Genomic DNA, 23,736 nt, shown 5'->3' with positions numbered 1-23,736 from the left:
GAAGTGCACTGGTTGGATAAATATAGCACTCACTGACCTTGACATGTTCATGTTTCCCCCTGTTTTGAAACATTCTGTGTATGAATGAAGTGTAGAATTTCAAATACAGTTAAAAAACAATGTACCTACTGCTATGTCTAAGCATGTTTTCTGTATCTAAGAATGTTTACTATGCATAAGTATATGCATCCTTTGTGTTTGTATGTCTTATGTGTATAGTGTAGATAGATGTTTTAGCTGTGCCAGTTTTAACCAGTTTAAACCACAAGTTAGCTGAACTTGTAGATAGATGTTCGCAATTCTTTATGTTTTGACAATTTCATCCATAATGATTTAATAGGCGCCATCGCCGCCATGGCATACAGTACAGTAGGCCTATACACAATACTTTTTCTGACCTATATTATCATGCTCCAGACAAATAGGCTATATCCCATATTTCAATAAAACTAACTCAAAATGTTATCAAAACTAAAAAAATAAAGAAAGAAAACTAAACCAGTAAAGCTAAAAAATGAATTATAACCATGCTGAAATTGAAGATAATGTACTAATGGACATTTTAAAACTATAATAACCTTGATCTTTGTTTGGATTGACTTGGTTAGCATTATTGTAAATATATCAACACATACAAATATCAATACATGTACATAATTCTTTTTTCTCCTTGCTTATTTAACAGCGACAATACAAGAAACAAGTTGTATCAAGAAAACGTTGCGTTGTACATACTGTAGGGTTAGGGTATATAGCCAAGGCTAATTTGCAACCCCCTGGTTAGGCCTTTCTATAGGCTACACATTTGAACTACCTATACTAAAAACAATCGTTTACAAAAAAATACATGCAGATGCATCTAATCTAATAATAATAATAATTGAAAACCTTTCTCTACGACAAAGCCTATAGCTAGAGTTGTCTCCAAGTCTAGCTGGATACCATAGTCGTACATTGTTGTGTGGGTCTGTCTCCCAGCAGTACTTGTAATATACACTATATAGGCTCCAGTAAGGCCTGCCACTAATCCAACATCCGGGGAATCTCTCCCCGGAGTCTCTTTTCGTCCTCCCCGTCGCAGTTCTGTGGACCCCTAATATTAACCCCCAACTGACTGCCGAGTGTGACCGTGGATCAGGCCTCTTCATGGAGCCCACCAGAAGTGTGACCTGGACTCACAGAGCTCGACCTCGACCAGATGTGGACCAGACCCCTCCACGGAGCCCACCTGTCTATTTCTGTCTATTTGTCTCTGTCTATCTCTTTACTCAACTTTACTGAGAAGGGAGACTGTCCGAATGAGTTGTTACACCTGGTAACAGTACAGTTACCACTTGTTGAGGCTCGTGTAGTTTCTCTACCAGAGCTCGGAAGACTATCAACCAGTCCAGAGAACAAAGATGAAACATGTAAACATTTTAAAAAAAAACTATTTGATGGTAGAAAAAAAAACATAAACCCAGAAACTCTCAACCATCTTAGGACGGCATGGGAGCAGGACCTGGGGCTAGAATTGCCCGACCCGACATGGAAGACAGCTCTGAGACTGGTTCACAGTTCCTCAATCTGTGCTAGACATAATCTTATCCAATGTAAAATCATTCATCGGGTTCACTACACAAATGCAAGATTAGCACAGATATTTCCAGACATTAATGATGCATGTAACCGGTGCAGACAACCCGCTGCTAGCCTGTCACACATGTTTTGGTCATGCCCTAGGCTGGTGGACTTTTGGACAGCCATATTTCAATCATACTCTGACATATTGGGTGTACCTATCCCACCCAACCCGTTAACGGCCTTGTTTGGTATTTCCCCAGGGACTAACATTCCCCTACACCTTAAAAGAATAATGTCCTTTACCTCTCTTTTAGCCAGACGTCTCATACTCCTGAAATGGAAACAAGTTTCCCCACCCACACATAACGGATGGATAAAGGACGTACTATTCTATCTTAAACTTGAAAAGATTAGATTCGCACTTAATGGTTCCATGACAACTTTCCAGCAAACATGGACGCCCTTTGTTGATCACGTAAGAACCCTGACAGTTGTCCCAGAGATGAGCGATATTTGAAATATTACTATACTATTACTATTACTATACTATTACTATAAATATTACTAATATTAACTATATAATGGTGAACGCATTATGCCTATGCATTGCATATGCGTCGTGCAAACCGGCGGCTGCGCGCACACACAGGTGGTCCCCCCCCCCCCCCCTCTCCTCCTTTCTTCTCTTCCCCCTCCCCCTTCTCCTTTTAAATTTAATTTACTTACTTCTTTTTTTTTTTTTTCTGTATTTTTTTTTTGTTGTTGTAATTTTCCCCTTTTCCAGCTGTATTGTCTCTGCATTGGGGAAGAGTGGGTGGGCTCAGTGGGTGGACGGGAGGAAAATGAGGGGTGCCTTAAGACGTACGTACTGTATCAACAAATGTATATGCTGACAGTGACATGTATAAGGACCCCACATGGGAGGGGAAAAAATGTAAAAAACCCAATAAAAAGATATAAAAAAAAAAAAACACAAAACGTATACAAGGTTGTGTTTAAAAGAAATACCACACAGGTTCCATCTCATCGGTTTTTGATCCATGATTTCTATAGCCTGTTTGAAAATCACTATAGGCACTAGTGTATTTCAAACAAGAAGTGTTTTTTACCTGGGAGTCATATTATCCATCCACACATCTCGGAAATTCGGAATCAGTCGGAATTCATTAAATAACAAAGATCTGTGTTATTTTCAAATAACACAGATCTTTGTTCCAAAGCAGTATCTGTCTCTGTGGGGTTTAGCGACCATAATATTGTGGCTATTGCAAGGAAAAATACAGCTCCAAAAGCTGGACCTAAAGTATTGTACAAGAGGTCATAATAGAAGGTAATGTGGAATTTTCAGCATGCCTATAAATCATCATTCTACAGGCACAGCCCTGACATAGATGGTAGACAAATGGTTATCTTATACTGACAAAAAAATTTCTAACAACAACAACAACAACTGTAGTGGAGTAATTTACCAGCAATACCAGGACAAGGCAAGACAAGATAAATCGAAAACAATAAACTGACATTATTAGTCTTTTTTGTCTAACACAACAGTCAATACACCTTAAAAAAAAACGATTTTCTCACCCCCGGCTTGGAGTGAACGGATACTTCCGTTGTTTTCCAGTCACAGGGAGCCAAAACTGTGTAACAGTATTAAAATGTAATACTCTTTCCCATTACAAATCTTGTAGTTGGAAAGCTTCACTGCAGCTTCTTCTAGCAGAAACTGAGAGACACTGACAGAATCGAAAATATGCAAAATGATTTTACGTCTGTCTATTGCAGCATGAGCCAGTGAGTGGTTTCATCACCCCAGAAATATCAGGTCTAAATTGTCTGAAATAGAGTTTTGATTTGAGGGCAAAAAGCAAGCTCAAGTCTGCTGCACTTTGAGCTTCTCGTGTTTGAGAAGATGCAGAATTTAAGGGTAAGGGTAATCAGGCTTGGCAAACTCTGCAAAACCCTTATTTCTCAACATAAAAGATGGCATATCCCTATTTATTGTATAGTATCTAAAATATACACATATATATATCACTATATATATCACTATATATATATATATATATATATATATATAGGCCTATACTGTATATATAATGTGTGTGTGTGTGTGTGTGTGTGTGTGTGTGTGTGTGTGTGTGTGTGTGTGTGTGTGTGTGTGTGTGTGTGTGTGTGTGTGTGTGTGTGTGTGTGAGGGTGTGTGTGTGTGTGTGTGTGTGTGTGTGTGTTTATTTCATTTTGAGTTTTTTCTTTTGTACCGTGGTGTTCTCGTTTAAATCAATGTAGAAAATATTTAAAAACAAAATGAGAGAGTGTGTCAGTGAAAGAGTATAAGTCAGAAGTATCAGAGAAACTCTGACAGGAAACCAATAAAGAATGATTGCGTCTGACCCAGCAACGACTCATCACCTCAGACACATCAGGTTCAATTTGTCTGAAATAGAGTTTTGGTTTGAAGACAAATTAAATAACCCCCAACTTTGGAACGTGTCATGATGAGCCAAACATACAATCTGTTCTATTGCTCTTCTAAGGTGACAGGGTGCGTATGCCTTTTTGAAGCCTTCACTGGTTGTAACCATGGGAAGACAGGTCATCTGGGAATAAGAAGGTCCTCGGATCACCTCACTTTCTTTGTTTCAATCATTTTATTTTCACACGCACGCACGCACGCACGCACGCACGCACGCACGCACGCACGCACACACGCATACGCGCGCGCACACACACACACACACACACACACACACAATCCATTCATGTCTCCTTGGAGAACATTAATGAAGCCAACTTGAGACAGATGGTACAACATCATATATGGTAACCAACATTGTACGTATGTACAGTATCTATATGTTTTTCTTGCACCTTCAACATTTACCGGAGCAGACTTTATCATATTTGCTCCTTTGATATGGTGTAGTTCATAATTTATGTATAATCTTGAATTGAATTTCCTGGGGATATATATTGATGGTCAGTGATTGCAATTTGTATACATGTCCCGTTCGGTGTTCACATGAACTTATTATTTTCTTTCTTCAGCAGGTAGACCTGGCAAACAGGCCTCTCAATTTGCTCAGGTCCATTTCCTTCTTTATATTGGAATGGTATGGAATTTAAATAACTTAAATAACTAATTTTTTAGTTTTTTTAATGTTATCTGGGGTAGCCCATACTGTTCCTGGATTTGTTTAAATGTTGACATGGTCCTATGTATATCTTTGATATTGGACGTTCAATCCATCTGGTTAGATCTAATTTAATCTGTTTAATAATAGGGGTCAGATTCATCTTCACTAAATCCTCAAGTAGCCTATTTGCCTTATCGGTCAAATTGATCGAAGATGAGCAACAACATTAACAACATTTCCACAAGCTCTTATATGGACACAAAATGCAACAGTAACATCTGGGTATAGCAAACAAGTAACCAAGTTTGCCCAGGCAATATCTGAGAATGATCAATACACAGCAACGCCAACTTCTAAAGACTTTTAGTGTTTATTGAACATCAGCATATCAACAGCTTCCAGCTAGGTGAAGTTTTCAGGATGGGGCTGAGTTGGTGGAAGTATAGGAAGTCTTGGTTGATCTCTTAGTTGGCAGCCAGGGTCTGGTCCACCCAGCCACGGAGCTCGGTGACGCGGGCGTAGACGGCGGGGGTGGAGGTGGAGCAGCGGCTGCTTCCCCAGGAGACGATACCAACCAGGGTCCACACGTTGTCCTTCTCACACACCAGGGGGCCACCAGAGTCACCCTGAGACAGACACAGCAAGACCGGAGCGTTACAATTAATACTCATTGCTGCATGCAGTTGCAGTACACACATACAGTAGCTATGCAAAGTGAAATATGATGGAGCAGATCTCACCATGCAGGAGGTAGCACCATCAGCTCCAGCGCAGATCATGACGTCGGAGATGTTGCTTCCCCAGTGCTTCTTGCACTGCTCATTGGACAGGAGGGGCAGGGCAGCCTGCTGGAGCTGGTTGGGGGTATTGGGGGCTGGAGAGAGAGAGAGAGAGAGAATTTAGTAATTAAACAAACATCACCAAAGCAAAAATGAACCCATGTTTATCAATCGTTATCAAGTTTATCAATCGTGTCAATCATGTTTATCCCCCCCAGCAGTGTCCAGTGACATCACAGAGAGTATAGAGAGGGTCTCACCATTGTAGCGGGTCAGACCCCAGCCAGAGGTCACGCAGTTCATGCCAGCGGCGAAGACATCAGAGGACTCAGCCAGGCAGACAGGGGACACGTTGGTGCCCATGCGAGCGGGGGTGGCCAGCTTGATCAGAGAGATGTCGTTGTTGATGGTGCGAGGGTTCCAGGCAGGGTGGGTGAACACCTGGGGACAAACAGACGGGTGGAAGAGGGAGAAAGACAGGGATTCATGGGAAGGAGTGAAGAGCAATTATACGGGAGATGCAAGTCTTGCGCATGAAAATATTAATGCAGGACTAGAAATACTGTATTGTACATAATTGTATTATAAACCAAGAGGCCTCGCCTAGCCTCTTAACAGTATCTCAAAACTATTGACATGATTGACATCAGCATATTAATATCAAACATCAGTCTGTTGACATCAATTACATTGTGTGTCAGGTTGTGCATTAAGTATGCTGTAAGTGTGAGTATATATGCATGTTAGTAGCTGAGTAGTTATGTTTTGAATAGCTAGCTGGTTAGCTTATTGACTAGCCCATGTGTTAAATGTAGCTTTAGTTAGTTTATTTGGCACCTTGGCAGGCTTCAGGATCTGGATGTCCTCGGAGGTGGAGTAGGAGGCCTTGTCGTGCTCTCCAACAATCACGCGGTGGTAGGTCCTGAAATGAAACAGTATCAATGGACAATTCATTTATTTCCCTGTGTTAATGTAAATGGTAATGTGTTTGGATGTGATCTTATGTAAAATGTAATCTTATAAGTAAGATGCAATCGCATAAGAGAGTATTATTTACGTGCGATTTTACAGTAATTTAATTACAAATCACAAGTAGGCTATTATGCAGACCATACAGTACCATCTGCTGTCAAGAGGTTGTTATATTGATTCAATTCAATTCAATGCAATTCAACACAACTGTATTTATCCACAAAGGCGTTTTGATTGTGTGCATGACTAAAGACAGACAGGACAAACAGACAGTGTGCATAAGTTGAGGACTCAGATACTGACCTGACATTGCAGTGGGCAGCAGTGACGACCCAGTTCTCATTGATCAGGGAACCTCCGCAGAAGTGGAAGCCGTTGGATTGCTGAGGTAACATAGAGATGGAGGGGATTACATACCACATGCACATATACACACCCAGGAGTTTTGGCATTATACTGATATTAAAACCATTTGAAATTTAACGGCTGAAGTCTGATCTTGTCACAGGCAGGTACAGTCACTCACCTGCAGGGATACCTGCCAGGGCCAGGAGTGTGGCACAGCCTCCTCACCGTTGACGATGCGGGCATAACCAGACACCTGGGGAGCGATGGCGGGGGTACCGCAGCCTGGAAACGAGGAGACAATCATTGACTATCAAATCTAATGTAATTATCATGTTGAAATAACTGGTCATCACCTTGAAATAAAATAATCCCAAACTCTTAAACTATAGTATACTTTCATCTGAATCATCCTAGTTAATGAAAGTGTATATTTGTAGGAGCAAGTGCATCTTTTATGCAATCTTTACATTTTCATTAAGGGTTTTAAAAGGCAAAGACGCTACATTTTACATGTCTTCACTGTAACAAACTCCACATTCTAAAAGGCTGAACGAGGACCCGGGCTTCCCTTACCATAAGCGGCGCTGACGAAAGCAAGGCAGGAGATGACCAAGAGGAAAGCCATTGTGACAATGTGACACTGAACTGTGAACTTGGGAGCAGGTGGGGTCCGTATTTATTCCAAAAAGACTCTCAATGTCAACCAATCAGAGACCAGGCTTTGTCCACACCTCAGCTAAATATTGACGTTATTAGTGCAAAAACATTCCATCTGCCTGCATCAGGTGTTTATCAGGCTAACGCCACCTGCCAGTTCTCAGGCCTGAAGTGAACTGCTTGGATAAATATAGCATGCACTGAAAATTACATGTTCATGTTTCCCCCTGTTTAGAAACATTGGGCCTGATTCTTCAACGCGCTTCCGCTTATATATTGACGTGACGCTAGCGGAAAGGCATTTACGTGGATTTCCCACATTAATTTGGAATTCATGGAAATGGCCGTGAACTTGACGCTGACTTTGGTTGATCGGCAACTCCGCTAAATCCTCCGCCACCTCTTTAGGTGGCGGAGAAATTTGCGGAAGCATACACTTGCATATATAGATTTATTCAGAAGGCTTTAGTCTTCATGCTGAATCAATAAATAGTCCCCAAATCTCAGATAAAATATGTAGGCATGTGTCCCCAACATATTGGTCGATCAGCACATAAAAAAACGATATATATATATATAATATATATATAAAAGCCGAGTGCACTTGTATGCCTAAATGCATATGCATTCTAGAGGCAAGTTAGCCTATAGAGTCCCATAAGGAAACTGCCCCTGCAAGCCCCGACACCTTTTTATTTATTTATTAGGATATTTATATAGCATGCCATGCGCGATTGCGCTGCTCAGTGCTCACTTGACAGCCTTCTCTACTAGGCTACTCGCAGTGCAAGCGTTGTGAGCTTGTAGATCGGCTCTCGCGCATGTTAAAAAACAAACTCACAATTATAATAAGAACATAGGCCTACACTTATCTGCATTTTGCACTGTACGAATCTAACCAGTGTTGGGGAGTATTAAGCTACATGTAGCTGAGCTACGTAGCTGAGCTACATTTTGCTGTAGCTTGTGGTATTTTAGCTACATTCATATTTGTGTACCCTGTCAAGTAGCTCAGCTACCTTTTGGGTCATTTTTTGTAGCTTAGCTACTCAAGTTACAAGCTACAATTTTGGGCAATAACATGAAAGAAATATATTAATTTTGACCATTGGTTGCTGTGTTAATTCTTGTACTAGAACCCCCTTTGAAAAATCAAGGACTGTTCCTTTTTCTGATTGCTTTGAGGGCATATCAGCACTTGACAGCTGCCTCTAATTGGCCTCTGATTGGCCCTGGTATCACAGGGTGGGAGGGGTCTCCCAGAGGGGAGCAGGGTGGGAGGAGGGGTCTCCCAGAGGGGAGCAGGGTGAGGAGGGGTCTCCCAGAGGGGAGCAGGGGTCTCCCAGAGGGGAGCAGGGGTCTCCCAGAGGGGAGCAGGGGTCTCCCAGAGGGGAGCAGGGGTCTCCCAGAGGGGAGCAGGGTGAGGAGGGGTCTCCCAGAGGGGAGCAGGGTGGGAGGGGTCTCCCAGAGGGGAGCAGGGGGAGGAGGGGTCTCCCAGAGGGGAGCAGGGGGAGGAGGGGTCTCCCCGAGGGGAGCAGGGTGGGAGGGGTCTCCCAGAGGGGAGGAGGGGTCTCCCGCATGTACATTCTCAATTTAACGCTGAAAAATAAAAAGTAGCTGAGCTACTTTGAGCTACTTTTTCCATGTAGCTGTAGCTTTACAAGCTACATCTCTCCAGGGGTAGCTATGTAGCTTGATCAAGCTACTGCCATGGTGAGCTACTTGTAGCTTTACAAGCTACGCTTTCAAAGTAACTTGCCCAACACTGAATCTAACGTTGTTTAGTGTGTGTTAGTGACTGTATTGTTTAGTGAGTCAGTTCTCTTGACTGTCGGTGTGTGTGTGTGTGTGTGTGTGTGTGTGTGTGTGTGTGTGTGTGTGTGTGTGTGTGTGTGTGTGTGTGGCGGACAGCAGCATGCTGCCGCTGAACCGAGTCCAATCTGGGTGAAATTTACATTGGAAAATTAATATAACGGCGCGGTGAGCCCGGCCAGGACAGAACACGGCCCGGCCCGACTGACATTCTGGTTCACAGACATGCCGGTCTGACAGACAGACAGCAGTCACGAGGGCTAATTAGCCCTATAAATCCACATTATGGCATCAGCGCGTGCAATTTGGCCAGTCAGTTTTAAGCCAGCTCACCGTAATTCATTATAATATGGGCAACGTTGTAGCTGTGTAGGCTGTAGGCTACTACATTGATCTCATCATGAGATCAATCAAGTTTGCCAAGTGTCCCGACTCCCGCGAATCATTTTAATATGAGGACATCATGAAATGAACCATGCACTTACATCTGACAAAGAGGATATAGGCTACCCGCTGTATATGGTTGAAATTCTAAATAGCTATGCCTACATGTCCATGCTCAGAACAAATCCATTCTCCACTATATGCATTCAGACAGCTGACAGTGAGATGATATTAATCTATTCCCCGAATGAATCAATGCAGCTCTGATTAAAAAAAAGTATCGGATATCTCTTTACTTTTGCAGGGCGCCTTTCTTTTTTTATAACCCTGCAGTGCATTCATCCTGTCAAAATTAACTACTCTACAAGCTCATCGCGCTGTTGTATAGAATTGAAATCCTCTGTGCAGGCTATGATGACGTATTTCGAGATTTCCTGTTGCCCTTATATGGTGTAGAATGGGCGTGGATGTTCCAACTAACCAGGCGACACCAGGCGAATCGCTTGGGAAAAATGCGGAAAGGATACACTCGGCGATCCGCACAAATGAAGTGATTACACCAGCTTCCCTGAATAACACGTCCTCTCAACGTAGGATGATCGGACGGATAAATACGATATCCGTTTCCGCCACCGTTACACTCTGGCGCATTTCGTTTTTGAAGAATCAGGCCCAAAATGAGTGGAAAACTTGAGTACAATTTCAAATACATTTAAAAATGTAGCTACAGAATGCATACCTGTACTGTATGTGTATGTGTATAAGGGGTCATCAATATCAATATGTACGTACATGGACAAATGTGTCCATGGCAAAGACTTGTCTTGTCCGTGGCAAATGTTACATTTTCTTTTTTACACACCATTATAATTATTTTGATCACATTTTCAAATGGTAGAAACTGTAAATGGTACATTTATAGAGGACTTTTCAACGAGTCAACCATGCAATTAAGGCACCACCGTGACCTGCTCATCGGGGTTACGACACTTCGACATAAAGCCAGGAGGAAGCGGGTACTTTCCGGTTGCAAGATGACCACTCAACCTCCTGATCCAATTTTTACTGTGTAGGTGGGGAGATAACAGTAGGTGCATGTAAATATTGTGAAACACAGCCTTGAATAATTTCAAATTAATTTTATGCAGTATATATTAACAATTTCGTCAACAAATAAAAACTAGACTAAAATGTTAGGGAGGGACTAGTGGAGAAGACATCCAGTAGAACTAAAAGACACATGTTATCTTTGGTTGCATGCTGAAAATAGCAGATCTACAAGCTCACAATGTGCGTGAGCTTGTACAGTAGATCGGCTATTTTCAGAATGCAACCAAGTGTAAATTTAAATTATCTCGCCATCAAGGCCTGACTAAATATCTTATGATATTTTAGTCAGCTAAAGACTAAAACTTTAGCAGACTAAAACAAAAATATTTCAGATGACTAAAATATGACTAAAACTAAATTGAATTGTATTCAAAAGACTGACTATGACCATTGACCAGCCTACTAAATATTTTCACAAAATGTGTAAATTCAACGTCGATTAAGTATTCAATGATTATACACTGAAGAACTACGTACGGCAACGTGTCTGCAATTGCATGCCCGGGTTGGCTCCAACACCTACTGATGGTCACACAAGGTCAGCCATAAAAAAGTGAAAATTGCCTGGCCTGAATAATCCTGTCATGAGGACTAATAATGCATCTTTTTAAAATATTGCTGCAAGATTTATATTAATGGGACCATACAAAGCATTATATTTGAAAACAAAGTTAAGTTAAACTAAGTAAGGAGGAACTTGAATCTGTGTATTCATTTTGTTATATTGCTGCTTTGTAATGGGACCATACAAAGCATCATATTTGAAAACAAAGTTAACTAAGTAAGGAAGAACTATGTACTTGAATCTGTAGTTGTTTTTTTATAGTGGTCACAGTGCAAGGTTATTGCATCGTGACTATGAGCTGTGCGGCCTCTTTTCTTGGAAGCACATAAGGTCAGCTTCCCTGACCTTATGTGACCGCCTCCCCTCCCCCACCCACCCCCCCCCTGTCCTCACTCCACCACCAAATGTCCAAAATGTGCCTCATGGGAACATGTCCAGTGTCACCAGGTGGTGGATGGCAGATCTACGTTAACAGGTTAATAGTTAATAGATCAAGACGGGTATATAAAGGTTGATGAAGGGATCAAACTGAGTGAACATAAGCTCAGTAAGCTGTAACTATGGCCTTCCTCTGGATCCTGTCCTGTCTCGCCTTCGTCGGTGCTGCCTATGGTGAGAGCTTGTCCGGTCCTTCTGCCATCGCAGAAGGACCGGACAATGTTAAAAGCTTGCAGATCTATACAAACTCACAATGTGCTGCCATGTTGCTATTTTTAAGTGTGTGTGCGCCATCATCTGGTTGTCAACAGGTTGAATGCATTAGAAACAGCTCTGTTATGACGTGTGTGTGTGTGTGTGTGTGTGTGTGTGTGTGTGTGTGTGTGTGTGTGTGTGTGTGTGTGTGTGTGTGTGTGTGTGTGTGTGTGTGTGTGTGTGTGTGTGTGTGTGTGTGTGTGTGTGTGTGTGTGTGTGTGTGTGTCTGTGTGTGTGTGTCCTCAGGCTGTGGCTCTCCTGCCATCACTCCAGTAGTCACTGGATACTCCCGTATTGTCAATGGTGAGGAGGCTGTGCCTCACTCCTGGCCCTGGCAGGTCTCCCTGCAGGTAAATATGAATATGAAGGGAAAAAAATCAAACAAATAAATATTAAACATATTATGGAGGATATCTCGGCAGTTGATGGGCTTGCTCAGAGTGCATTCAGCGACATTCAGGAATGATAAACCAAATGAAAGAAATGATACACCTACCTAGTGAATGATTTTCTTTTTCCCCATTTTGTGCTTGTTGCATCTTTTACTTACTATGCGTTGGAGCAAGCACATTGGAATGTACACAGCAGACAGCATACAGTATACTGTATGTGGGGTCTTTGTCACATCCCATATGTACAATTACTACAATATATCTTTTAGGATTACACTGGATTCCATTTCTGTGGTGGTTCCCTGATCAATGAGAACTGGGTTGTGACTGCTGCCCACTGCAATATCAGGTACAACACACAACCATGAGATATAAGTAAAGTTTGGACTATAAACTCATTCAACCATTTAAAAACTATTCATATTATACAAAAATAGTCATAAATAGTCAAAAGTAGAAAATCTACAGTACACGGTTGGAAATAGCAGATCGGTTATTTTACCTATTTGTTGTAGGAAAAAGTAGCAGTTGTTAAATATGTGAAGAAAAATATAACAAACAACCTACTGTCCAAATAGCTGTGCTACTTATGGACAAAGTGAAACAATGTGATCTCTGGTTGTTTTTCCAGAACTTCTCACCGTGTGATCCTGGGCGAGCACGACCGTGCTTCCAACGCAGAGGACGTCCAGATCATGAAGGTTGGAAAGGTAACAGTAATACATAATGACATTAAATACACATACACAAATACAAATACACATTATAGATACAATACGTAGCCATTGACATAATTGTAGATCTATACGGTCCATCAGATTTATTTATCATTGTGTAATACACACATAGGCCTACATAAAGCCTTCAATTACAGTGTTCAACAAAGTCCAACAAACCACTGTGTGGATATCAAAATCAAAATGACATTAAGCCTGCTCCTTCATTACAATTTACATTTAGCAGACGCAAAAACAACACGTGGTAATACATCAAATACATCAAGTCATCAAGAATCATAAGGATCAAGCTAAGAACCTAGCTTTTGTCTAACAGTAGAAAATCTGTACAGTAAAGCTATAAGAATACACTATAGAGTTCTATGTTGTCTACATAAAATGCTATCTAAATTACTGGTACATACGTTAAGCCTTTGCATACGCCTGTAAGGTTGTCGAGGTTAGTGCAAGTGCTAGGGCAAGTGCTACGGGCTTCATTACTGCAGTCAATCGAGATATGGGCAACGGATAACTGACTGTGATTTATCTGACAGGTCTTCAAGCACCCCCGCTACAGCCAATGGACCATCAACAATGACATCCTGCTGATCAAGCTGGCCAGTCCTGCCAAGTTGGGCCTGCGTGTGTCTCCTGTGTGTGTGGCTGAGACCAGTGACAACTTCTCTGGTGGCATGATGTGTGTGACTTCTGGATGGGGCCTGACCCATCACACAGGTGAGGAAACAACAACCCAAAGATTAATTCAGGCAGGTTACCAAATGTTAATGCTAATGCCCATACAGCATGACCAATGATTGTAACATCTTTTTTAGTTGTAATGTATACTACATTGTATAGTAAGCCTTGCTGAGCCATGTGGCCCATAGGGCATGGAGCCTATCTCCATGAGGCAGCTTGATGTACAAGTACACCCCCTGTTCAAAATATACTTGAGTGAAAGTACAAAGGTGCAGTCGGCGTCCAAATGTATACTTAAAAGTACCCAAAGTAAATTATACAGAATGTCCCATTTCAAGCTATCATATAACAATCTTTCGAAAATAGCCAATCTACATGGTGACGCATTGTGAGCTTGTAAATTGGCTATTTTCAAATGGTTGAAATGTATATAGGGCTGAAGTGGTTAATGTATGTTTTGTAATAATTATCAAAATCTACAAAGTTTTCACATATTAATGTAGTGGAGTACAAAATCTGGATCCACGATGTAGTGGAGTAGAAGTCAAAGTCAAAGTATTGGAAGTAAAGTACAAATACCTCAACATTGCACCTAAGTATACAGTACTTACGTAAATGTACTGTACTTAGTTAAAGTACAGTACAGTAAGTAGTTAATCGCACTCTGGTTTTACCATAGTTGTCAAGAATGTTGTTGTTGAGGCCTTGGTGAAGTCTATACCCTTCCCACAACGGAAAACATCCTACTCCAATCAAACCTAACTTTTGAAGGACGTGTGCTTTCTTCCCAGCTCCAGACACCCCTGCCCTGCTCCAGCAGGCAGCTCTCCCTCTCCTCACCAACGAGCAGTGCAAGAAATTCTGGGGCAACAAGATCAGCAACCTGATGGTCTGCGCTGGAGCCTCTGGAGCCTCTTCCTGCATGGTGAGTGACAGGGAGGGAGAGAGAGAGAACAATCATCAAGATGACATTTAGACATGAAACACGTATTAATACAACACCACTGCTTGCTGTTTCAGGGTGACTCTGGTGGCCCCCTGGTCTGTGAGAAGGCTGGAGCCTGGACCCTGGTTGGTATCGTCTCCTGGGGCAGTGGAACATGCAGTCCCAACTCACCCGGTGTGTACGCCCGCGTCACCGAGCTGCGTGCCTGGATGGACCAGACCATGGCTGCCAACTAAATCCGCTCTCATAAATCATGGCCGTTTTCATATAATCATGAATAAAACTACTCTGTAAGCTGTACACGCTGCTTGTTCTTTGGATATTTTATTCCCTGTGTGGTGCAATTAAGGAGAGTTATCTGACAAAAATTACAATGGATTTAAAAACCTATTTATTACACCATCCCTTTGAACAACGGCAAAAAAAGAAAGAAATATTATTTGGGTCAAGGTGTCCTATGGGCCTACTTAGTTTTTTGTTTTTGCTTTTGTTTATTTGCACATAACTATAATAGTTAAAAACATATGGGAAAGGAAGATAAATTAAAACAGTTCATTAAAATGGTAGCATACAATAACAAAAAAGACGAAAAAAAGATGTGCCGGAGAGGCCAAAAATCGCAAATGGGCTTGTGAGATGGCCTTCCTAATGAGAGTCCTACAGCAAGTAGCAACTAAACAAAACAGCAAAATACTAGTACTAGTACAAAATTGTGGTGACGGAAATAATTCTAGGTATTGGGTAACAGTCTTGGGGGTATAACAGGGTATGGGATGTGTTATAATATAAATTATAAATAAAGAACTATCGAAATATAGGACATATACAGTATGTATCAGGAAAGTATAGGAAATGTTGAAACATAAAGTATAATATAATGTTAGACATATAGATCTATTAGGAATTGAGTGGGAAACAAAGAGGCAAATTTGTTAAAATCAAATAGGGTAAGGGTTTTAAGAAATTGAAATTGGAATGGAACTGGTACATTTGTTAGAGAAAGTAATAATTTTGATTAACAAGAAAGGTTGGACTTTAACTGTCTTGCCGAAACAAAATACATTTTAAGTCATGATATAATTGTGTAATATAAATTACTGGATTTTGTCAGCACTGCTAGTTCTGTTACTACAAAGTGTCCCCAGCAAGATATTTATAACCAGTGTACTGTAACAGCCAAACTGTAAAACGAGGGTGATGCATTGCTGAAATATGTTATGCAGTAGCTATACAACTAATTTCATTAAGCCTGCATGTCAGACAATTAATGGAAAAATTTTGGCTCCTCCGTGTCTGAACCCCTACCGACTGCAGATCAGCAGGGTGTATGTGAAGCATATACACTGTGAAGTGCTTTAGGTGGTCGCAAGTCTAGGAAAGTGCTATGAACTCATTGCCTGCTCAGTGCTCATATTGTTGGCCTGCATGGGGAGGGTGTACTTTACTTTATTTTTGTTTATTTGATAGGGACAGAGCACATTAACCACTAAAGCAGATCGTATTATACTTTACAAGAAAATTATATATATATATATATATATATATATATATATATATATATATATATATATATATATATATATATATATATATATAAAACATATATAAAATCTTTACTATAGCTATTACTGCTAGTGCTATTATAGCTATAGCCTATAGCTATTACTGCTACAATAGCTATAGCTAGCCTATTTACCCTATATACACTCAGATGTACCCTAGGTCGCATTCATACCAGAGAGCTTTGCTGCGATTAAAACGAATCCTGCTGCGCATTGTCAGAAAGTGCGCTTCGTTTGGCAGGTGTGAAGGCTCATTCGAATCCTAATGCGCAGCATATAACCGCATTTTACTCCGCCCAAAAACGTGGGTTTCGCTTCGCTTCGAATCGCACTTGACTACGATTCGGTGCAGGTGTGAATGCAATCCGCAGTAAATAAAGGAAATGAAGCACATAATGTGGCGGGTGAGGAGCTGAACACAGTTGGAGACGGTTAAGGCATATTTTACGCAGCGCAAAGATGTCCCGTTACTGTGGATAGACGTGGTCGAATAAGGAGACTGAAGCCCTGATCGAAATGAGGACGTGTACATTAATCAATTGCTTAAGAAAACACATAAAAACACTGCAGTGTATTATAGCCTACATAATATTCTGTCTGTCTGTCTGTGCGTGCCGTAAACATGGAGTGCTGTCACTGTGTGGGACTGGGGAGTTATATCAGTGCGCTCATGCAGCGCTGTGCCTCCATGCCCAAAAGAACAGTGTGTGGCGGCTGCGTGCGTAGAGAGAGAGAGAGAGAGAGAGAGAGAGGGGGGGGGGGGGGGGGGTCCCAGACGGCACGACACATGCACGTTATGAGTGTAATTTTATCACCATAGATTTCACTGTGTAGGCTATAGTTTATGAATGGAACACATTGATAAAGGTCCCCTCTGCTGCGTTTCCAATTGCTGCGAATGACAGTGTGAAGGCAAACCCCAGCCAATTAAAAATGCAATAATCCCAATTCCCCGCCCATACGGATCTGAGTCTACCGAAGTATTAGGTGAGAATGTGACCCTAGAGTCCATATTCTGGGGCAAATATTCAGCTCACAACACTTTGCATTGTGAGATTTTGTGAGCTTGTATCCGTTTTCGGCAAAAGGATTTGTTGTATATCGTGCAGAGCTACTAACGCTGTTATGACCCTAGGGTCAGTGTTGGTATTGATCTGCATTGTCTTCCTTCCTTCTGTGTGTGTGTGTGTGTGTGTGTGTGTGTGTGTGTGTGTGTGTGTGTGTGTGTGTGTGTGTGTGTGTGTGTGTGTGTGTGTGTGTGTGCGTGCGTGCGTGCGTGTGTGCGTGCGTGTGTGAGGAGTGGTGAGGAGTGACGGATTGAGTGAGTGAGTGGTTACCAGCTGCAGCTTGCATGAACACCATAATTTATATCTGTTCTCCGAAAATAGCTCATCTAGCACATCGGCTATTTTCGGAGAAGAGATTTATACACATATATTATATTATGTTATATTATATTATACATTATATTATGTGCAAATATAAAATAGCTGTGAACTTATGTAAGTGGTTATGGTGAAATAAACCATTAACACTGGTTAGTTTGGAGGGGGCGAGGGGACTATGACATCACCGGCTCAGGAAAGAGACGGCATTCGCTGTACACATGGAGACGACAAAGTCGTGTCTCCAACGCCGTCTCCGTGAGGCAGAAAGGGCAGATCGGCCCGGGTAACGCAGAATATGTCCTCGTCTGGACAGCACCTAAGTGGTGTATGTATGTGTGTGATTGGCTAACTTCTAGGAGGAACCAGGCTGGTGATTGGCTTCTGTGATGGGCTCAACTATAAAGCTGGCTGAAACCAACATTCTGATGTGTTGTTACTACTAGCCCTTACCCGTTGTGAGATATTTTGGCCGTAGGGGGTACTGAGCCCGGTGCATTTTTAATTCACTAATAAATTCATTATTAATAATTAATGTGTCAAATCGAAAAAAGGGCTTCGTTAAGACCTCCATATTCATATGGTCAATGCCTGTGTGGGAGTGATTGGTGCAGGCAATGAGGAGATAATGCGGTGTTTCTGACAGACAGACAGACAGACATTGTAAGAATTATAGTATGATAATAGCCAGCCTCCAAACACCAGCATTTCAGTCCTGCTTTTTTTTTTTTTAAACATATGTTTATTGATTTTCTTTAAAGTACAAAGAAGTATTTTCAAAACAATTTACATATATTTCCCCCCCCCCCACATCCCCATGGCAGCACAAATACAAACAAAATCTTATCACAAAATGATTTGACAATAAATACAGAACAAAAATAATAATGACAAAACTAAAACGAAAACGAAAATAAAACACATTACATACTTCAGTCCTGCTTTTAGATTTCAGCTAGGCTATATGTACTTATGTAGTGTAGGGGTGGGTACTCTTTTCTGTTTTATTGTCTCCACCAGCCGAAGGCATGGGGAGAGTATGTTTTGCACTCCGTCCGTCCGTCCGTGTGTCCGTGTGTCCGTGTGTCCGTGTGTCCGTCCGTCCGTGACCAGCTAATCTCAGCCACCGTTAACCCGGTCGATGCCAAATTTTGCACACACACTCCCTGGATGCCAACCATGAACCTCTGCCCCAAACTTTCCAGAACGGCCTGTTATAGCGCCACCAGGAGGCCGCTTTGTGCAAAACAGGTTTTTGCACAGCACACCTACAGATTTTGTCCAAACATCACGCAAATTGGTACACAGTCTCTCTAGAGCCATTCAACCAAACCAGTCTTTCATATTTCTCACACTCCATCCTGATTGGTTAAGATTGGCTTCCAAAGTTCACAGGAGTGCTCAGTTTCAAACAAAATGCTGCAAATCATGAACACATCGCGTGATTTCCGTGAAATTGTGCACCCACATTCCCACTAGGCCGAGGACAAAATGCCACATGAACAATTTCAACTCAGCCTCAAGGTGGCGCTATAACTGGCCGAAAAGTGTTTTTACCTCTAACTGCACGGATCTGTGGATAACCTGGTGGAGACCTGTGCCCAGAAGGGCACTTTTTCTAGTTTGCCCTGTTTTTGTTACATTTGGTTAGGTTAGATATTTGTATTTTTGTTTTCTTTTTGTTAGGTAAGAGAAGTTCTGTTTTTGTAATTTGGCTATTATATATCCCACCCTGAGGTAATGTGTATTCTGTTGCTTTGTTTACCAGAGGTTGATCATATCAGGCTCGAAATTTAACCCATTATGTGAGCAGAAAAAACATATTGACAGCAAAGAGGCAGAGCAGAACAATGGGAAAATCAGATGGGCAGTGCAGATGGACAGACATGGACAGACACTGTGGCCTGAGGGCATCTAATTTTTGGAGGGTCATGAGGCCAACCTGTAAGAATTCACAATAGGCCTATCAACGAAAAGACACAGTGTCTAAAAACATATCGCCAAGAAAGAGGCAGAGGATAAAATGGAAAGATCAGCTGGGGCACTGTGGGGCAGTGCGGTGTGCAGGCACCGGGCGGGTCATCAAGGCCACTGTGGCCTCAGTGCATCTAATTTTTGGAAGGGCATGGGGTCAAACTGAGGGGTCACTCGGGGACAAAGGCATAGATGCCTCCATAAAGGTCCTGCCCTGATTATAAAAATTATCATAGGCCTATAGATATTTTTTTTATTTAAGTTGATTCTACTGGTTTACACATTCCCCAGGAAGAATTCATCCATTCAAGATTGATTCAAACAATAAGCAATATGCTTTTCCTAATTTCAGTTTTATATGTATGTGTGTATGTAGACTTACTGTGTGTGTATGTATATGTAGATATGCACATATGGATATGTGTATGTATATGTATATATTCATTTATTTATTTTTATTTATATCCTTGATGTGTTTTGATGCTTTGTTATTTCTGATGTTCTTGATGTTGTTTATGATTGTTGTTTTTAATCCTGTCTGTAAAGCACTCTGTAACTTTAGTATGTTTGGAAAGGTGCTCTATAAATAAAATTAATTCATTAATTAATATGCATTTATCACTGCAATGGCACAATTGACAAACACACACACACACACACACATGTTTGAATTGGATGTTTTATTGAACGTGCAGTGCACTAGTGTAAACTAGAGTGTAAACGGGTGACAACAGGTTTAGTTGGCAGTCATGGTCTGGTCCATCCAGGCACGCAGCTCGGTGACGCGGGCGTACACACCAGGCATGGTGGGAGTGCAGGTTCCACTGCCCCAGGAGACAATACCAACCAGGGTCCAGGCTCCGGCCTTCTCGCAGACCAGGGGGCCACCAGAGTCACCCTGAAAGAACAAGCAGTGATGCTTTTACGTGTTTCATGTCTACAATTATTACATACTTAATATGTAATATAATACATATTATTCGTAATTATTTGAGATAATCGTAATTATTTTTGTGTGTTCGTCTAGAACACAGTTCTTATATGAAGCGATCTAAAATCCCCCTATGGGGATTATAATACAAATAAAAAACTACACGAACCCGTGGACTTGCGACTAGCAATATTGACGTCAGACTTCAGTGCTATAGTTTTCCATTTTTTAAAATAAATAGCAAAAATAGCTGATCTACAATCTTACAACGCCACGATCAGTTATTTCTTCAATTAAAAAAAAGGTTGGGAAAATATAAAATGTAAATGTGTCAGGGATTTCTTTGTTATATTCAAGTTATTGGTCATATCTGCCATGTGCAATTTGTGATTATGAAGCCTAAAACCAAACAGAAATTTAATTTGTATCCTTTTACAATGTTCAATGCCAACACCACAATTAAATCGTTAATCGCAATTATTTGTGTTACAATTAATCGTCAACTTAAATTCGTAATCTTGACAGCCCTATATGTCTAAATGTCCCCTCTCTCCTCTGTCAGCCTGGGCACACTTGAACTTCCATGCACGGACAGAAGAAGCTGTGTTTTACGTAATTTCCGAGTTTTTAGACAGCTGGTGGATGGAAATGAATCTCCACCCACACGGCAGAATGCCGCTGGGGCAAGCTTTTCCGGGAATCTGGCCGAAGCGGCAATCTGCCGCATGGGTGGAGCACTGGAGCTTCATTTCCATCCACCAGCTGCCGGAAGAGACCCCAGGAGTCAGATTCCTTTTGCCGTGCATGGAATCTTAGATGTGCCCAAATACCCCCTCACTCACCATGCAGGAAGAGGCTCCAGAGGCTCCAGCACAGATCATCAGGTCGCTGATCTTGTTGCCCCAGAAACGTTTGCAGTCCTCGTTGGCGAGGAGAGGGAGAGCCGCCTGCTGGAGCAGGGCAGGGGTGTCAGGAGCTGGGAAGAAAACACACATCATTCAAAGGTTAGCGTTGCGCTTTGAGCTATAGCAGAACAGAACATAAATATTTGTCATAATATTGTCTTATATCGTTATGCTTCATGATAATCTGATTTGATCTGTGTTCGAAAATTTGTTAGGTTTCATGAAATCACCTAGAAGATTTGCCGTTTTTACAGAATTATACTGAAGAAGAGCATAGAATATTTGATAACTAAAAAAGATTGAGGATTGAGATACCAGTTTTCTCCACTTTCCACTTGGACATCCTATTTTGATAGTTGAACTGGCCACTGCAATAGTCCAGTCACTGTGGTCAGTGATTAAAAAATCCCTCACCATTGTGGCGGGTCAGGCCCCACCCAGAGGTCACACACTTCATGCCACCAGGGAAGTTGTCACTGGTATCAGCCACACACACGGGAGACACACGCATGCCCAATGTGGCAGGACTGGCCAGCTTGATCAGCAGGATGTCATTGTTGATGGTCCATTGGTTGTACTTTGGGTGCTTGAAGACCTATCAGAGAAATTAAACAGTTGTTTGTTGAGTAAATGCATGGCTTCAATGATATTTTACAATCTGCAGCCAGGGACATGACAAATGTCCAAATTGTATTTTGAGCAGGAAAAGGAGAGAGTATAAAGATTGAAGCCACCGTATCCTGATACTAAATGTACAGTAAGGAAATAATTTGATATCCCTTCTGAGTCCCGACGCATATAAATCAGAACATACTGTACCTTTCCAACCCTCATGGTCTGGATGCCCTCAGTGTTGGAAGAACGGTCATGCTCGCCCAGGATCACACGGTGGGAAGTTCTGAAAAGGTTTCAAATAAATGATGGTGGGTTATTACAGTTATTACAATAATTCTTAATGATACCCTATACTGCATGTGCACTGTATGAATAGAATATGAATTACAGAGGGAGTTTCTGGACTGTATACCTGACATTGCAGTGGGCAGCAGTCACAACCCAGTTCTCGTTGATCAGGGATCCGCCACAGAAGTGGAAGCCGGTGTAATCCTGAATTCAGATTGTATTTATTAGCAACCGTATAGGATTTGCAGAGGCTACTGTAATTTACAGTAGTTCAGTTATTATGACAGCAAATCATACAATACTGTACACTTTTGCCTTTCATCCACCTATACCACACATGTCCATAATAACGGAGACAGTTGGAGAGACGGGTGTAAATAAATGGTGGTGGTGTCGCTGCATATTTACCTGCAGGGAGACCTGCCAGGGCCAGGAGTGAGGCACAGCCTCCTCACCGTTGACAATACGGGCGTACCCAGTGACTACTGGACTGATGGCCGGGGAGCCACAGCCTGAGGACACACACACATCAATTCCTCAAAACCTACTTGGAATTACTCATAATATGAGTCTCATATGCAAGCCATTCAGCTGCCGCTGAATGACTCACATTTCATATAAGCACACATCACTTGTGCATTCAGAATATCAAAGCATTATTAGCCTTATGCGGAACACCCATTTCAGAAGTAAACGTCCTACAAGTTCTAAATCCTAGTTACTTAAGTAGGCCTACATGAGTATATGGACTTCCTATAACTGGATTTTTCCACTCATTAATTTATGCTTTGTCGTACAATGGTGTGATACATTGTCAAATACATTTACAATATTGTCCGTGTTAAGGCCTTGTTCAACATGGTAGCCACTAGCCAATGTATTGCACGCTATTTTCAAAATATGGCAAAGTGATTAATTCATAATGTTTTGGTTATTTTGTAAGTATAGGCTCACAGGAAGACACAATAGATATGCACAATTTGAAAATAGAGCTTGGATTTCAGCACATGAAGGTATACTTACCATAGGCAGCGCCGACAAAGGCAAGGCAGGAGAGGATCGACAGGAAGGCCATGGTTTCAGACTTGACTCTGCAGGCAGGCTGACTGCATGGTCTTTTATACTGGAAGTTCTGGAACGCAGGCATCTTATCTCTCCGTGGGAGTTTGTACAGCTTGCATGTTAGTTTTCCTCTGAAGACACCAGTGGGGTCTTGTTAATATTTCATGTGAATTCTATTTCACAGTTACATACATACTGTAATGAGTTTTTATTTATTTTATATTTAAGTATATTGTATAAT

At 41.6% G+C, this 23,736-nt stretch overlaps 2 protein-coding genes across 2 annotated transcripts; one reads left to right on the top strand and one right to left on the bottom strand.

Moving 5' to 3' along the window:
- Positions 1-5,164: 5,164 nt before the first annotated feature.
- On the bottom strand, positions 5,165-23,508 carry LOC310854575 (transmembrane protease serine 9-like; the record flags this gene model as incomplete). The annotated part of the gene is made up of 15 exons (XM_083759252.1): positions 5,165-5,326; positions 5,441-5,574; positions 5,740-5,920; positions 6,317-6,401; positions 6,755-6,834; positions 6,978-7,081; positions 7,373-7,451; positions 14,668-14,745; positions 20,440-20,592; positions 21,468-21,601; positions 21,945-22,125; positions 22,350-22,428; positions 22,558-22,637; positions 22,842-22,945; positions 23,457-23,508. The coding sequence occupies 15 exons, from the start codon at positions 23,506-23,508 to the stop codon at positions 5,165-5,167; spliced, it is 1,686 nt and encodes a 561-aa protein (XP_083615378.1).
- Positions 11,868-15,009, top strand: LOC310855005 (chymotrypsin A-like; the record flags this gene model as incomplete). Its single annotated transcript, XM_083759820.1, has 7 exons — positions 11,868-11,939; positions 12,267-12,370; positions 12,682-12,761; positions 13,044-13,122; positions 13,683-13,863; positions 14,619-14,752; positions 14,848-15,009. Exons 1-7 carry the CDS (start codon positions 11,888-11,890, stop codon positions 15,007-15,009), a joined length of 792 nt encoding a protein of 263 aa, XP_083615946.1. The 5' UTR covers positions 11,868-11,887.
- Positions 23,509-23,736: the final 228 nt, after the last annotated feature.

Source organism: Protomyctophum parallelum (assembly GCF_964188405.1).
Source record: "Protomyctophum parallelum genome assembly, chromosome: 2".
In the NCBI taxonomy this organism is placed as follows: domain Eukaryota; kingdom Metazoa; phylum Chordata; class Actinopteri; order Myctophiformes; family Myctophidae; genus Protomyctophum; species Protomyctophum parallelum.
This window is presented reverse-complemented; position numbering and strand designations above follow the sequence as displayed.